This window comes from Eptesicus fuscus, chromosome 6 (genome assembly GCF_027574615.1).
Source record: "Eptesicus fuscus isolate TK198812 chromosome 6, DD_ASM_mEF_20220401, whole genome shotgun sequence".
Taxonomy (NCBI): Eukaryota; Metazoa; Chordata; class Mammalia; order Chiroptera; family Vespertilionidae; genus Eptesicus; species Eptesicus fuscus.
Genome location: NC_072478.1, coordinates 12478460 through 12493126, shown reverse-complemented (window position 1 = coordinate 12493126; position 14667 = coordinate 12478460). Strand labels below are relative to the sequence as shown.

The following is a 14667-nucleotide window of genomic DNA, read 5'->3' as shown; positions in this document are numbered from 1 at the left end:
AGCAAGGAGCATCGATTTGTTGTTTCACTTATTTATACATTTATCGGTTGATTCTTGTATGTGCCCTGATCAGGGATCAAACTCACAACCTTGGTGTATTGGGATGATGCTCTAAACAACGGAGACACCAGACCAGGCAGCTGTGTCCCCTTTAAACACTAACTGCCCTCACCTCCTCTCTTTCGCCCCTGGTAACCACCATCCTACTCTTCGTCCAGATGGATTTGACTATAGGTCCCTCATAAGTGGAATCATACAGCATTTGCGTTTTGTGGCTGGCTTATTTTACTTAGCATCATGTCCTCCAAGCTCACCCATGCCGTAGCAGGTGTCAGACTGGCCTTCCTTTTCCAGGCTGAGGAATAGTCAGTGGGATGGATGGACCACATGTTGCTTATCCATTCGTCCGTCCATCGATGAGCACTTGGGTTGTCTCTAGCCACCGGGACTTTTTCTTCGTCGCTGGTCCACAGCTGTGTTCTTTACTGGTCTCTGGTCTCAGTTGTGTGTTTTACTGGCCGAGTCATTGAACGGGAAAAAGAGAAACTAAACGGATGATTTCCTTTCTGGCTCCGGCCTCTTATGCCTCTCATTTCTTCCCTGGCCACCCCCAGCTTCTCTCAGCCTCTCTGCTGAAAGGTACCACGGCTGTCATGGTGCAGCCTGGTCTCTCTGAGTTCCGTTTCGGCACCCTGAGCAGTCTGTGCCATTCTCCCCTTCTCACACACTTTCCTTGCTTCCCCATTGACTTTTCCTCTCTGTGTCCTGGTGCCCGACCCACGTGGGTGCTCCCTGCCGGCAGGGTGAAGAAATAAAGGTGCTGTAGGACTGAAGAGGCTCTGCCCCCAAACCTGGCCCCCATGGCTGTGATGGGCCCAGAGGGGCCTTGCCTGGGTCTCTCTCTGTTCTAGGCATGTGTCATTAAATGTGGCCTCCCCCTGAGGATGGAGAAGTCCACAGAGTATGCAGAGATGCCCAGTTTTTTGCCTCTTTCCCATAGGAGGCGTTTTGGTCCAATAATATTTACTCCTCCCACTGCCTCGCCCCTAATTTTACAAAGGGGAGGTGAGACATGAATCAGGAATTCACTCTTTCTGATGTGAGCAGCTTTGTAAGGGAGAGTTCTTCACATCCCTGAAGGGGGTGGGGGTAGGAGAGGTTTGGGCATTGTTGACTGCCCGTCCACAGCAGGTGTTTCCTAGGCTACTGCAATCTGCCAGTGGCTCTCTGGGGGATTACTTCGTGCCCCCAAGTTAAGGAACCAGCTCAGAGTCCCAGAGCTAGAATTCAGATAGATGGCGTTGGCTTGGCTGGCTCTGGAGTCTTGGCACCATGTGCCCCTCTGCTTTCTGCCTCCTCCCCCTCCACACTGCCCTCCCCATGCACCCCTCGCCACCTCCTCCTCACATACCCAGAGGTGACTCTCTTATTGCACAGGCCAGAGGGAGCTCCTTGCTAGAAAGCGCTAGGCCTGGGAGCGGTCTTTATTTAGTGGTTCTCTGAAAGAGGCTGGCAGGTCCAAAATCTGCAGGGCAGGTTGGATGGAGACCCAGGGAAGCGTTGCTGTTGCAGCTCAAGTCCAAGGACGGTCTGGCGGCAGAATTCTTTCTTCCTTGGTGGGGGTGAAGGGGGAGCATCAGTATTTTTCTCTTCAGGCCTTCGAGGGTTTAGATGAGGCCCGCCCACGCTATGGAGTTTTTCTCAAAGTCTCCTGACTGACATGTTAAGCTCATCTAAAAAGTACCTTCACAGCCACACCTAGCCTAGTGTTTGACCATATCTGGTACCAGTGGGGTAACATGGCCTCACCGGGTTGACGGATAAGATTAACCATCGCATCCACTCGGGTGCCTGGGAGGCATGACGGCACTAACGGAGCCGGGAGAGCCGGGTCTCCGCCTCAAGGAGTCCAGACTACGTATTAAAAATTTAGGAACAACACTGCTTATATTTAGGTGCCATCTTATAAGGATGAAATGTAAAAGGTATTGAGAGGAAATGAGGGGGGTTCTAGGTACTTTCGCCATAAGCATTTTCGCCGTAAGGCAATTTCACTGTGAAAGATAAACATGACTAGTTGATAGTTTGACTTACAACTTGGCAGACATCGTGTGTTTAACCTAGATGTGAGTTTGGTTTCATTTCTCCACTGACCAAGTTCTCACAGTTACTCCCCTTTGTGTATTACGTAATCTCAGCCCTCGTAATGGTCTGTACAGTGCCGAGTAGTCATGGTGGCCTTAAAATAGTGCATGATAACAAGTATGTAGAAAGCAGATTACAAAACTACCTGGGAAGCCAGATTTCATGCTGTTACAGAAAATGATCACGCATCAGTTTACAAATCCTTTGGGGACCACAGTCAGCCCTCACACCCATCAACACCAAAAGTTTATCAAGCTCTGCAAATACCAGAGAGGTGGCTCCTGATTCACAACAGTCTTTGAGGGCATTACCGGTTCTTTAGCTGGTAACAGACACCTCTTAACGAAGGAAGAAGTTGTGGTGGAAAGAGAAAAAGTGTGATGCCGGACGAGGAGACGAATCAACAAGCAAATGAACTTGGAAGACGATGTATTTTCATTTTGTGCAATAAAGTCCTTGTAATTTTTCATGTTTCATTGTGTCCCTTTTTATGCCCCTCTTTAATTTTTTATTATTTTTTACAGCAAAATTGCCTTGTGGCCAATTAGTCGTGCTGCAAAACTGATTGTGGCAAAGATGTTTACAGCAAAATGCTTATGGCAAAAATGCCAGGCGGGCTCTAGAATCCGGGGAGATCTCATGGTAGGGATTGGACAGGAGCTTTCAGAACATGGAGGTCTCAGAGAAGTGAGGACACAGAAGACTAGAACCGGAGTGGGAACAACAGAGTGATAATAATAATGGTACTTAGTTTCTTTAAAAACATGTTTTTATTGATTTTAGATAGAGGGAAAGAGAAGAAAAACATCGATTGGCTGCCTCCTATACGCCCCTACTGGGGATCGAGCCCACCACCCAGGCATGTGCTCTGACCAGGAATCGAACCAGTGACCTTTCAGTGCCTGGGAAAATGCCCAACCGAGCCACGCCTGCCAGGGCAATACCCAGTTCTTATGTTTCACTAGGTCTCTGAGTTTATTGAGGATTTTCACATGCATTGTTTCACGTGATGGTCATGAAAACCCTGTTTTGTTTTTAATTTATCATTGCAGTTGACATTCAATATGTTATTAGTTTCAGGTATACAGGGTAGTGATTAGGTACTTATATAATTTATGAATTGATCCCCCTGATAATTCTAGTACCCACCTGGCACCTTACATAATTATTACAATATTATTATTATTATTTAAAGTATATATTTTTGTTGATTTCAGAAAGAGGAGAGGAAAGAAAGAGAGGGATAGAAACATTAATGTTGAGAGAGAAACATTATTGACCAGTTGCTTCCTGCACAATCCCTACTGGGGATTGAGCCCACAACTGGGCATGTGCCTGACCAGGAATCGAACCGTGACCTCCTGGTTCATAGGTCGACACTCAACCACTGAGCCACTTCGGCTGGGCTGTTATTACAATATTATTGACTCTATTCCCTATGCTGTACTTTATATTTCCATGACTATTTAAAAAAATGATATTTTTAAATTTATTTTAGAGAGAGAGGAAGGGAGAGGCCGAGAGAGAAACAATGATGAGAGAGAAACATCAACCGGCTGCCTGCTACACACTCCCTATTGGGGATCCAGCTGGCAGCAACCCTAGCATGTGCCCTGACGGGGAATTGATCCAGCGACCTCTCGGTGCATGGGATGACAGGATGACGCTCAACCAACTGAGCCGCACCGGCCAGGGCTTTTTTTTTTTTTTTTTTTTTAAGTAAAGGATTCCCAAGGCCCAGAGAGGTTAAGGGTCGCATCAGAGGTCACACAGCTTGCCAGTGGCAGGGCAGGTCTTCCTACTCTAAATCCTGTCTCCCATCCTTACCCCCTTGGCTGGGTATAATGAAATCCCTGTGAATGTGTGTGTGTCTGGGAGGGAGGAGAGATGAGCAGCGAGCAATCCAGGAAGGCGAGAGCCCGTGTTTTCTTCACCAAGGAATTCTGTGAAACGGTGAAAATGGGCTGCTCTCTCTCCCTCCCTCCGGGTCCCGCTTTCCCGCCCTCATTAATGCCCCTCTTTTCTTGTTTTGTTGCCCTCCCCCAGACACGAATGCAGAGTTTGAATCCAGATCCCAAAGCCCAGTACACAAGCATCTACGGAGCCCTCAGGAAAATCATACGGACTGAAGGCTTCTGGAGGCCCTTGCGGGGGCTCAACGTGATGGTCATGGGCGCGGGGCCGGCCCACGCCATGTATTTTGCCTGCTATGAGAAAATGAAAAGGACTTTAAATGCCGTTTTCCACCACCACGGAAACAGCCACATAGCCAATGGTATTTGAAAGCGTTTGTCTGCAGTTAGAAAGTTCTGTCCTCAACAGACCCTTCCCCAGGGTTCTCCTCCCTGGGGCCCAGCAGCCTGACGCCTCGTCTCCGCCACGCTTGCTTATGAATAAAGAACTCTAGCGCCGCGTGTGTGCGCGCACACCCCCAGACACACGCACACGCACACACATGCTTTTTTTTTTCCGTTCCCCTTCTTCGCTTTCTGAAGGCTGGGGAGATTGGTGACAGAGGTGTTTCCGTTTTCATTGTTGTGTGGGTTTTTCACTTTTTTTTTTTTGTTTTTGTGTTGGTTGTTTTTTTTTTTTACACATTCAAAAGCCATTAATGATCAGATCTAGGAAAATCACCCTGAATAGACACAAAACTTTTGAATGCTGGATTCCAAAAAAAAAAAAAAGTTGTCTGGACAGCTTCTTTGAGACTATTTAAAAAACTGGTTCAGCAGGTCTCTACAACGTCAAGACGTAACTAAGCTTTAAAAGGTCAAGAAGTTTTATGGCTGACAAAGGATTTGCTCCAGCGCAGACGGCCTTTCCCACCTTAAGCTTCTGGGGGTTTGGGGATTTCACCCCCATCCTCTTCTGTTTGTTTGCGTTGCATCTCTCTGCGATCAAGGGCTGGAATAGTTCTCTTTCGTTGTTTGGGAGTTGGGTGGGGGCTCGAGTTTGGAGGGCAGCTCTTACCTAGACATGCCTTACTGGGCCCTCTGGGTGGTGGTTTTGCTTGTGCTGTGGGGTTTGGCCTTTTTGGTTTCTGTGTGGGTATGGAACGGGGCTGTGGATGGCAGTGGACGGTGCTCTCATTTTATCAAAATTAATCGTTCCACAATGGAGAGGTAGATGTGACCAGCGACAACTTTTTTTCCCCTTCTCTTTTCTGTGCAGAACCCAAAAGTGTCCTTCCCGTCAGCCAGCCTTGGTAGTAATAACTCTGTCTGGCTGGTGTGCAGACATCTGTTTTGCTTTTTAAAAATTGGGCATGAATGGCGCTTATTGAGATGGTCACTGAGAGCCTCCTCTGAGGCCGTCCCTGAGTTCGAGGCTCTCCTTTTGCTGAAACTGCCTTATGCAATTAATGGTTTAGCTCCTTGGTCACTGGACCCCTTGACTGCAGTTTGATGGTGCCCAGTTGATGCCAGGTTATGCCAAACGGTGCCCAGTTTATGCCAGGATCTGCCCAGCTGTGCCTGCTTCACTGTGGTGTGTGCTCTGGTTGATTGCACTTTGACCTTTCTGGGGGGAGTCATCAGTGTGTGTGGAGGGAGGGGGGGTGGATATATACTTCTGAAGCCTTATCCTGGGGTCCCTCATTCCTTTCACCTTCCAGCAGTCATCTTAGTTACCGGGCATGTGAGCCACAGAGGGAAGAAACCCCAATCCAAAAGCAAAACCCCGGGCCTGAACCAGGATTTTGAAACTCCTGGTCTTTGAATCCAGATGATTGGCCCTCCCCGAGACAAGTCATGTCTTTGCAAATTAACCCTGAACATCTACCAGGTGCAGGTCTTCCTGACCTCCTCTTCCCATGCCCTATTGTCTAGGTCTGTGGTCGGCAAACTGTGGCTCGCGAGCCACATGCGGCTCTTTGGCCCCTTGAGTGTGGCTCTTCCACAAAATACCACGGCCTGGGCGAGTCTATTTTGAAGAAGTGGCGTTAGAAGAAGTTTAAGTTTAAAAAATTTGGCTCTCAAAAGAGATTTCAGTCGTTGTACTGTTGATATTTGGCTCCGTTGACTATTGAGTTTGCCGACCACTGGCCTAGGTCTTATTAAGGCATTTTCTTAAAGATTTCTTTCCTGGTGTTTTCTCCCTCTCAGCCGTGTGCATGGTGTCGCTCCCTCTGATTGCCCCAGCGTAAGTGCAGAGCGAGTTCATGGGGTAGACCCAGGTGAGGGACAAGCTAGCATTAAGAGGTGTGTTTTCTGGGTGCCATCCAGCGTTAGCAGGTCTAACCTTTGCCCAGGATGGACCGCCAGAGAGAACATGAGGTTTCCCCAAGATGAAAACGTGGGTACCCGGGCCTCTCACGTCCCCATTGTTCTCTAGTATTTCCATGATTACTTCAGGGTTTTAAGAGTCGGCGCGCACCTGGTTGAGTTGGCAGTGGATTTTGCTGCTTAGGAAGCTGTGCCCAGGGCTCCGTCTGATTGTAGGTTCCAGGAACTTTCTCAGAGCGCCTGGTCCCAGAGGGTAATTTTCTGGAGTTTGTTTTGCAGGGATAGCTGGGAGTATGGCCACCCTGCTCCACGATGCAGTAATGAACCCGGCAGAAGGTAATGTTTCCTGGTCCCAGGGAGTGGCAGTGGGATGTCAGAGGGGCAGGAAAAAACGGTGGCGGGGGTGGGGGACAGAAGGTCGGGCAAGAGGACTCCTGGTCCCCAGGCAGAATAAGCAACAGACTTTTTTTTTTTTTTACCACATTTTATTAAAGGCCTCAAGAAGGGGCACTAGTATTTGAGCTTCTGGTATTCCTGGTCTCTTAAGCAGGGCTACTCAGGGGTGTGATCTGGGGACTGGTAGCCATCAGCATCTCCTGGGAGCATATTAGAAATGCACATTTTTAGATCCCACCTGGATCTACTCAATCAGAACCTGGGGGTAGGGGCAGGGAATGTGTTTTCACAAGTCCTCCTGGTGAGTCTTTTGCACTAGTCTGAAATCTTTGTACACACACACACACACACACACACACACACACACACCCCTCTGGCCCTTGTCAACCTTTCTCAGCCTTAGACACATTTAGGGGGGACGCCTGTCAAAGGCCCTTCATGGAGGCTTATGTTCAATTTGTTTTTTTAAAAAAAAATGTATTTTTTAAAATTGATTTCAGAGAGGAAGGGAGAGGAAGAGAGAGAGAAACATCAGTGATGAGAAGGAATCATTGGTTGGCTGCCTCCTGCACGCCCCCTACTGCAGACTGAGCCCACAACCCGGGCATGTGCCCTTGACGGGAATCGAACCCAGGACCCTTGAGTCCACAGGCCGAAGCTCTATACACTGAGCCAAACCAGCTAAGGCTCAATTTGCTTTTGTTTAAAAGGAAGTTGAAATCATCATGGAACATTTCACACATGAGTAGAGATGAGAATATTCTGAATCCCCATGTATGCATCACTCTAGTTCATAAATGAACATCTGGCCGTTTTGCTGTAGCTGTCTCCTCCCACGTTACCTTTTGAATTTTGGGAGCATTGAAGAACAGCTCTCAGCGGTGCAGACTCGAGTCAGCTTTTCCTGTGTCCCAGTGGCTCGCCGACTGGTCTGAGTCCGAGGAGCGTTGGGACCTGGTGCTGGGCCTGCTTTCCGCTGGGTTAGGCTCCGTGAGAGGAGAGCTCCCTCAACCTTTCTCCCCCATAAAACGACCCCTTTCCAGAAGGGAGACTTAGAGGCAAAAATGTCAACATTTTAAATCTTGGCTTACAAGTTTGTTTTTTAAGGTTAAAATTTCTGATTTGTAATCAGCTGCCTCCCAGGCCCTAGCAGACAGGGGACTTGTTCTGTCCTTCAGGGACGTGACGGGTCCGACTGGGAGGTGGGTTTCTCTGTGTGTGAGTTTAAGGCGATTCACACGGGGGCCTGGTCAGTGACCAGTTGGCGCATGCCCACCAGGTGAGAATTGTGTTTGCTTCTCAAAGGAGAAGAAAACCAGTGCCAGCCCCCACCTCTTCTCCCTGACATCATGTTGACTGACGGACTTCATTCCTTTAACAACAAAGAAAAGCACACTGCGTGTTCACTTGGGCAGTGGGTGGGGATGACTCCAACTCCAACGAGGGACCACAGTGGGCCCTCATTTGCCTCGTGGCCTTTGACCCACAGTGACTTTTGTATAAACAAAGCAGGGGTCTTCGCTGGAGGTTGTCAGTGAAGTGGGCTGGCATAATTCTAGAGTCTCCCCAGAGCACTGTGACCCAGAAGCTAATGACACTGTCAGACAGACAGGCACACCAGGAAAGGAAAGGAAAGAGGGGACACGTGTCCGGGAGGGGAGGACAGGGGGGCCGGGGCAGGATTCAGATTTGGGGTGGGAGCGCGGCCGCCTGGAGCTGGCCCTCTGTGGCCTCCGGCTGGGGCTGTGTGCGCGCGCGCTGACCGGTTGCCAGCGTGTCTAAACTTGCTTGTTTTTCTTTATGGCTTGGCTCCCCATTGCACTCTGACCCCGGGTGGGGCCACACCAACCCACTGCCCCCTGCCTGCGCGTCCGCCGTGCCCTGCGGCCCACCTGCAGTTGTGAAACAGCGCATGCAGATGTACAACTCGCCACACCGGTCGGCCCTCGGCTGCATCCGGACGGTTTGGAGGACCGAGGGCCTGCGGGCCTTCTACCGGAGCTATACCACGCAGCTGACCATGAACATCCCCTTCCAGTCCATCCACTTCATCACCTACGAGTTCCTGCAGGAGCAGGTCAACCCCCACCGGGGCTACAACCCACAGTCCCACATCCTCTCAGGCGGGCTGGCCGGGGCCCTGGCCGCGGCCGCCACCACCCCCCTGGACGTCTGTAAGACCCTTCTCAACACTCAGGAGAACATGGCCCTCAACCTGGCCAACATCAGCGGCCGGCTCACGGGCATGGCCAACGCCTTCCGGACAGTGTACCGGCTCAATGGCCTGCCCGGCTACTTCAAAGGCATGCAGGCCCGCATCGTCTACCAGATGCCCTCCACTGCCATCTCCTGGTCGGTCTACGAGTTCTTCAAGTACTTCCTCACCAAGCACAAGCTGGAGAGCCGAACTCCATACTAAAGGAACGGGCTGTGGGCAGTGACTCCAGAATCTTGTATTTTTAAAAGGTTTTTCCCTGCCTGCTTCCCTCCCCGCACCCTCACAGCGGGATTATTTTTGCAGGGTGTTCTCAGGAGGGGGGGGCCTTCCGTTCCCTGACGCCTTGGAGAGAGGAGAGGATGGGACAGCCGCCTACCAGAGGCCGTCCACAGGGACACCTGAGGCGGTAGGAGGGGGGGAAAGACTTTGGAAGGAGAGCAAGAGATGGCTTCCTATTTCCTCCCCTAAGAGGAATGTAGCTTTCTTGCCTCAGTGTGGCAGGCCCCGCACGCCCCTAGGGTCATAGGTCACGCAGTGGGGGAGAAAGTGTGCATGGCTGAAAACCACGAGAGCGAAAAGAGCACATTATGTATATAAAAGTTCTAGGACACAGTATAAAATGGACGGATAATGTTTATTCTTTATTTTTCTACGTAGAGGTTTTTGGATTTGTGTGTGTGTGTGTGTGTGTGTGTGTGTGTGTGTGCCTGTGTGTGTACGGATAAGTGTGACAGCTAGGAATACAAAGCTGGTTTTAAAAAAAATAGAGGGCTGAATTCTTCCATTGGGTTAGGGAAAAAGGCACCAAAAGTAATAAATTGCTAAAAGTGGCCTAAAGTTGCGTTGAGCCCCCAAATGGGAGTTTCACTTGAATGTAACATAATAAATATGTTTATATTTTTGAATTTCTCTTTTTATGGGGTTTGGGGGAAAGGTACATTGAAAAAAACAACAACAAACAATATGTATCTTTCAGCTACTTTTTTTTTTTTTTTCATTCATTCAGTTACCTTCATGTGCCTTTAGCCTTTGTCTTTCCTTAAAATTCTGGGACCAGTCACCTGGCCCTGGGACATTCTCTTTTGCTGTGGGCACACACACGCGTGCCGGGTCACCCGGAAGGACAGTGGCCCCAGCAGAATTAGAATGACGAGGCTTACGCCTGCGAGACCATCTCCTTCCCGGGGACGGATCGTGCGCCTCCCCGGGCCAGCGCTTGGCAGCCCGTGAAATGCCAGCGTCTGACTACCAGCTGGGATCAGTCCTACCATTTCCTAGGACTTCTTTCCACATCCACCTTTTCTCTCAGGCGCCTCTGGTGTTCCTGTTTGTGTGAGCTTTGACTAAACCTCCTGATCTGTTTCCCTGTGCAGTTTTAGGGATTTGAAAACACGTCGCAAGTACATGGTATTTGCCTCTCACCGCAGTGACCGGCGGCAGGCCCTCCAGCCGGGCCCGGCCGCTGAAGCAAGGCCCAGACCCCCATGCCCAAGTCAGGATGCCTCTGGAGCCTCCTTCAGCCTCCATAGGTCCTCATCAGTGGAGAACACGGGGCTTACAGACCTGGTTCTCTGCGATGGTGAGCCTGAGCCAGATTATCACAGAGAGAGGGCGGGCCTGTTCCTCTGGCCACGGCTTTCCATTGGCTGCCAGACTTTCAAGGGATGACCCAATGGCCTCCTTTCAGAGCCCGGCTTTTTTTTTTAAAGGAGCAGAGCACAAGTGTGCTTCATTCCTGCAGGCCTGGTCCAGCCTTCGCCCTTGGCCCTTGGCCTCAGGCAGTCAGTGCTGAGCCACTCACTGAGGCTCAGACCGGACCGCCTCCTCTAACTTCCAGGGAAGAAGCCAGGTGGCGCTGGGACAGTTTTCATCCTGGGACGCTGCTAGTGCGGGGAGTCTCAGATGAGGGACAGGAGAGGGCGCTGGCAGCTCCCACGTGTGCCTGTGAGCTGGGCCATCCTCCTGCGGGGGGGGGGGGGGAGGTCAGCTGCTGGCCTGTCCCAGCTCAGGGTTAACCCCCCGGGGACACCACTTGCAGCCAGCATCTGCCCCACTGGGGTGCAAAAGCCCGCGGAGACCATGTTGCTGTGGCAAGTGTTTACGACTCTCTAAACATGTCCCGTGTTCGTGTTGAATTCTGTGAACGGAAAAAACAGATCGAATTCTGAAATAATTACCCAACCACCCCTTTTGTCCACTTACCCTCGCCACATTGTTGCACCATGTTGCTTATTTCTTACAGGCTTTGGTGTTTGCTGCTATTCAGAGAAGAAGCTGCTGACTTCTCTGGGAAAACTTTCCCTTAGGGTGGGCGAGGCAAGAAGCAGGAGGAGGGAGTGGAGTTCAGAGCTCTGGGCCCAGGTGGGAGGTCTGAGCCCACGGTGCAGTGGATCGCATAGAAGTGGGGGGGGAAGCCACCTGTCCTGCCTTCCCCAGCGGGTCTCCCTGGGGCCGCGTGAGCACTAAACAAGTGATCGCTTATGTTGTGGGAATTCATTTCCTCCCCGCTTGTCCTGAGCTCCAAAGTTTGCGCTGTTGCCTTGTGCCGACGGCGGTCCGCTTGTTGGTCGTGACTTTGCGGTTGTGAAGTACCGACCAGGCGTGACATCCGCAGGCCGCCAGTGCCTCCTGAGTACAGCGCACAGCTCTGAGCGGTGTGCGCATGTGTGTGTCAGACCGTGATCGGAGAGTCACCCGCTTGTTCATCAGTTTTATTTTTGAATAAAACATTGATATTTTTTCCCCCCACAAATGGGATAACAATCCAGTCCATGATTATATTTGTAAAATTTTGGATTAAATCCAGCTCTTTACTGGCCCACATCCTTTTGTATGGTTTCTCTTTTTCCTTAGTTATGTATTTATTTTAATGCTGATGTCCTATTCCCAGCCCTATGCCCAACACTTGGTTATGCCAGTAACTTTATTTAAGGACGATGGTGCCTGTTAAAGGCGAAGGTACTGCTGCTTCCTGCCGGCCAGACACACAATGAATGCCATAAGGGCGGTGTTCCTTAACCGCCTGTGGTAAACACCGTAGTTTCTGCCTCCATTGTTGCCCGCTGTTTGAAGGGGAGAGATGTGTGTTCATGTGTGTGGGGTTCTGATGTGCTGCTGCAGTTGTAACGCTGGAGCTAGAGACGAATAAAGCCTTGGTCTTCGAAGGGCTGTGGGCTCGGTGTGGGAATCCCGGAGCGGGAGGAAAGCGGGTGGAGAGCAGAAACGCATCTGTGGGGCGTGCCCATGCCAGTCTCGCGCTCGAAGGACCGGGGTCTGTGGTGCTGACGGAAAGGTCCCTTTCCACCCTTCTGTCTAGATGGAAGCAGAGTGCCCTGGCGGCCAGCCGGAGGTCACCCCGCAGGGAGGGCGGCAGCTGGTCTAGTGTGGGAGCATGCGTGTGACAGGCCCTGGTGCACGGAATGCTCATGCCTGTTTCTCTCACATGCACACTGATGACCCCTCTGTGGAGGGTCCGAGTCCCTCTGTGTGGAAGGCCCAGGGGTGGCCTGATCCACACACACTTTTACTGCGTACACCAGAGAATCGACCCTTTTCTGGGGAGAGAGTGAGGGTGGGGGCGTCTCAGACCCCTCGGGGAAGCCAGGACAGCTCTCAATTCTTCACGTGGTTCTGGAGGCCAGAGCACCCACTTCACTGAGGACCTCGGCACCCATGGCAAGGTGCCAGGAGGTGGGACGGGGGCCGATCGGAGGGTGAGGAAGGCTGGAGCTACACTTCCCGCTTGGCAATTACCGAAGACCAACCGTGTGCGTCTCAAAGCTGACTTGGGGCTTGCAGGTGCTTCCACGTAGCGGGAGGGGGCAGGTGTGGGAGGGCCCGCCTGCTCCCAGCGAATGTGGGTGCATTCAGCAGGTGGTCCCCTGCCTGCCCCACGGAGTCAGTCTGCCCCCAAACCTGGTGCCTCCCGTGAGCCGAGCCCGGTGCCGGCGTTGTGGGGGAAGAGGCAAGTGTAAGGTGGGGTTCTCACCCTTCCAGGCCTGCGGCCGGACACAAGGCCATCCGGGAAGACCAGACTTCCTTGAGGCAATCAAATCTCGCCCACCAAGATGCCATGGATACCACGGAAGTGCCAGCTGAAAGTTAGTGTTGATTCGGTGTTTCCTCACCAAGAGGAAAAAGCAAGGGTTGCAACCCAGTGCAAGCAGACCTGGCAAGCCACGGGCACACCCTGGTTTACGTGCCACGATGGAGGCGTGTTTAGCCACAGGAAAAGGAAATTAAGGGAAGGGAAGTTAGAACCAGAGGCTCCACGTGGGCATAGAGCTCCTGGAGAGTTCTCGAAGCCCCAGCCCTTCCCATAGACCCTCCGGGCTGACTGTGTTTTCTTAAGCTCCAGTTGGTCTTTACCAGAAGTAGAACAGTGACGTGATCCCGTTGCCACGCTTGCCCATCCGTTCGTGGCTCTGTCCCCACCAGTGGCGGGCTGGAGCCGCGCCTGCACAGCCCCTGGAGCGGCCGGTCTGCATCCCTTCCCAGCTTCGCATCCGGTCACGTGCTGCTGGCTGGAAACCAGCAAACGTGGGCATCTATACCCAGAAATAGACAAGTGCCCGCATCAGGGCTCTTTCGAAGCCCAGTGTTGTCCAAGAGAGAGATGACCCCTGGGAGGCAGTAGAGCTGGGCTAGTCCTGCGCCCAGGGAAAGGAAGCCTTGTCTCCGTGATGGTGACAAGCTGTAGAGGAGAGCTTGGCTGCCCTCACCAGGAGGTTGACCTTTAATAGGCAATGGGGAGGGTCTTCACTGAGGGTCTTCCTGCAGAGGACACCGTGACCGGCGCTCAGCTTCCGGAAGAGTCGTCCGGCAGAAGCAGACAGGGCGGAGTGGAGAAGGGATGCAGAGGAGGCCAGGTGCTTGGTGTCACAGTGGGATTGTCCAGAAGAAGGATGACTAAGGGAAAGGCAAGGGACACTGGAACAGAATAAGTGCAACCGATGAGTGCAGAGGTGGAATCAGCATGGACTGGCGGGGGCCTGAGGGTAGGGCAGGATGGCAGCAGGCTGTCTGGGAGGCGTGGCAGGTGGTGCCTTGTCTGCAGACCCCTGGCTCCCCCCGCCCCCCACCCCGTAGTCCTCATTCTCCCTGGGCAGGTGCAGCCCGGGAGCTCCCTCTCTTGCTCCCTTTCTTGGCTTCCATTTCTCTGCCCTCCAGGTTGCCCGTGGGGACTCCCTTTGGCTCCCCCCCACCAGCTGCACTTCCTTCCTGGTCACTGCAGGGCGGCTGCTCGGGAAGGTCCCGCCCTGGCACCTGCTGTCACCCCGCCTCTTGGTGCTGATCTGTCCTCGCAGCTTCAGCTGGGAAGATGATTCCTAGATGTGGATCTAGCACCCCATCTTCTCGCCTGGGCTCCCGATCTAAATGTCCAGGCGCCTGCGGGAGATCGCCCAGATCTCCACTCCTTCCTGCCCCCCCCCCCCCCACGCCCCAACCCCGGACTCCTGCCCGTAAGCTTCCAGGGGCTTACCATGTTGCTCACTGGCTCAAAACCTTTAAGGGCTCCTCATTGTCCATCGAATTTAGGAATAGGCTCCCCTACCTAGGCCAGTGCCCAGTTGAGCTCCACGAGTGAAGGAATAAAAGGGCAACAGTATGAGACAGCATCATGGATGCATAAGACCCTTACATGCTGCCTATAAGAGACTCACTTCAGAAGTAAGGACATACACA

General features: G+C 52.1%; 1 protein-coding gene across 3 annotated transcripts in view; it reads left to right on the top strand.

Annotated features, from left to right (window-relative positions):
* The window catches only part of SLC25A37 (solute carrier family 25 member 37), a 38323-nt gene extending 28436 nt beyond the window's left edge, over positions 1–9887 (top strand). Inside the window, exons 2-4 of one of the 3 annotated variants that reach the window (XM_008151471.3) lie at positions 4192–4420; positions 6648–6704; positions 8663–9887. In XM_008151471.3, coding sequence (XP_008149693.2) covers positions 4192–4420; positions 6648–6704; positions 8663–9183 — 807 coding nt within the window. In that variant the 3' untranslated portion in view covers positions 9184–9887. Of the gene's footprint in view, positions 1–4191; positions 4421–4755; positions 4915–6647; positions 6705–8662 lie in introns of those variants that run through there. The other 2 variants (XM_028160606.2, XM_028160607.2) reach the window with 2 other exon arrangements.
* Positions 9888–14667: the final 4780 nt, after the last annotated feature.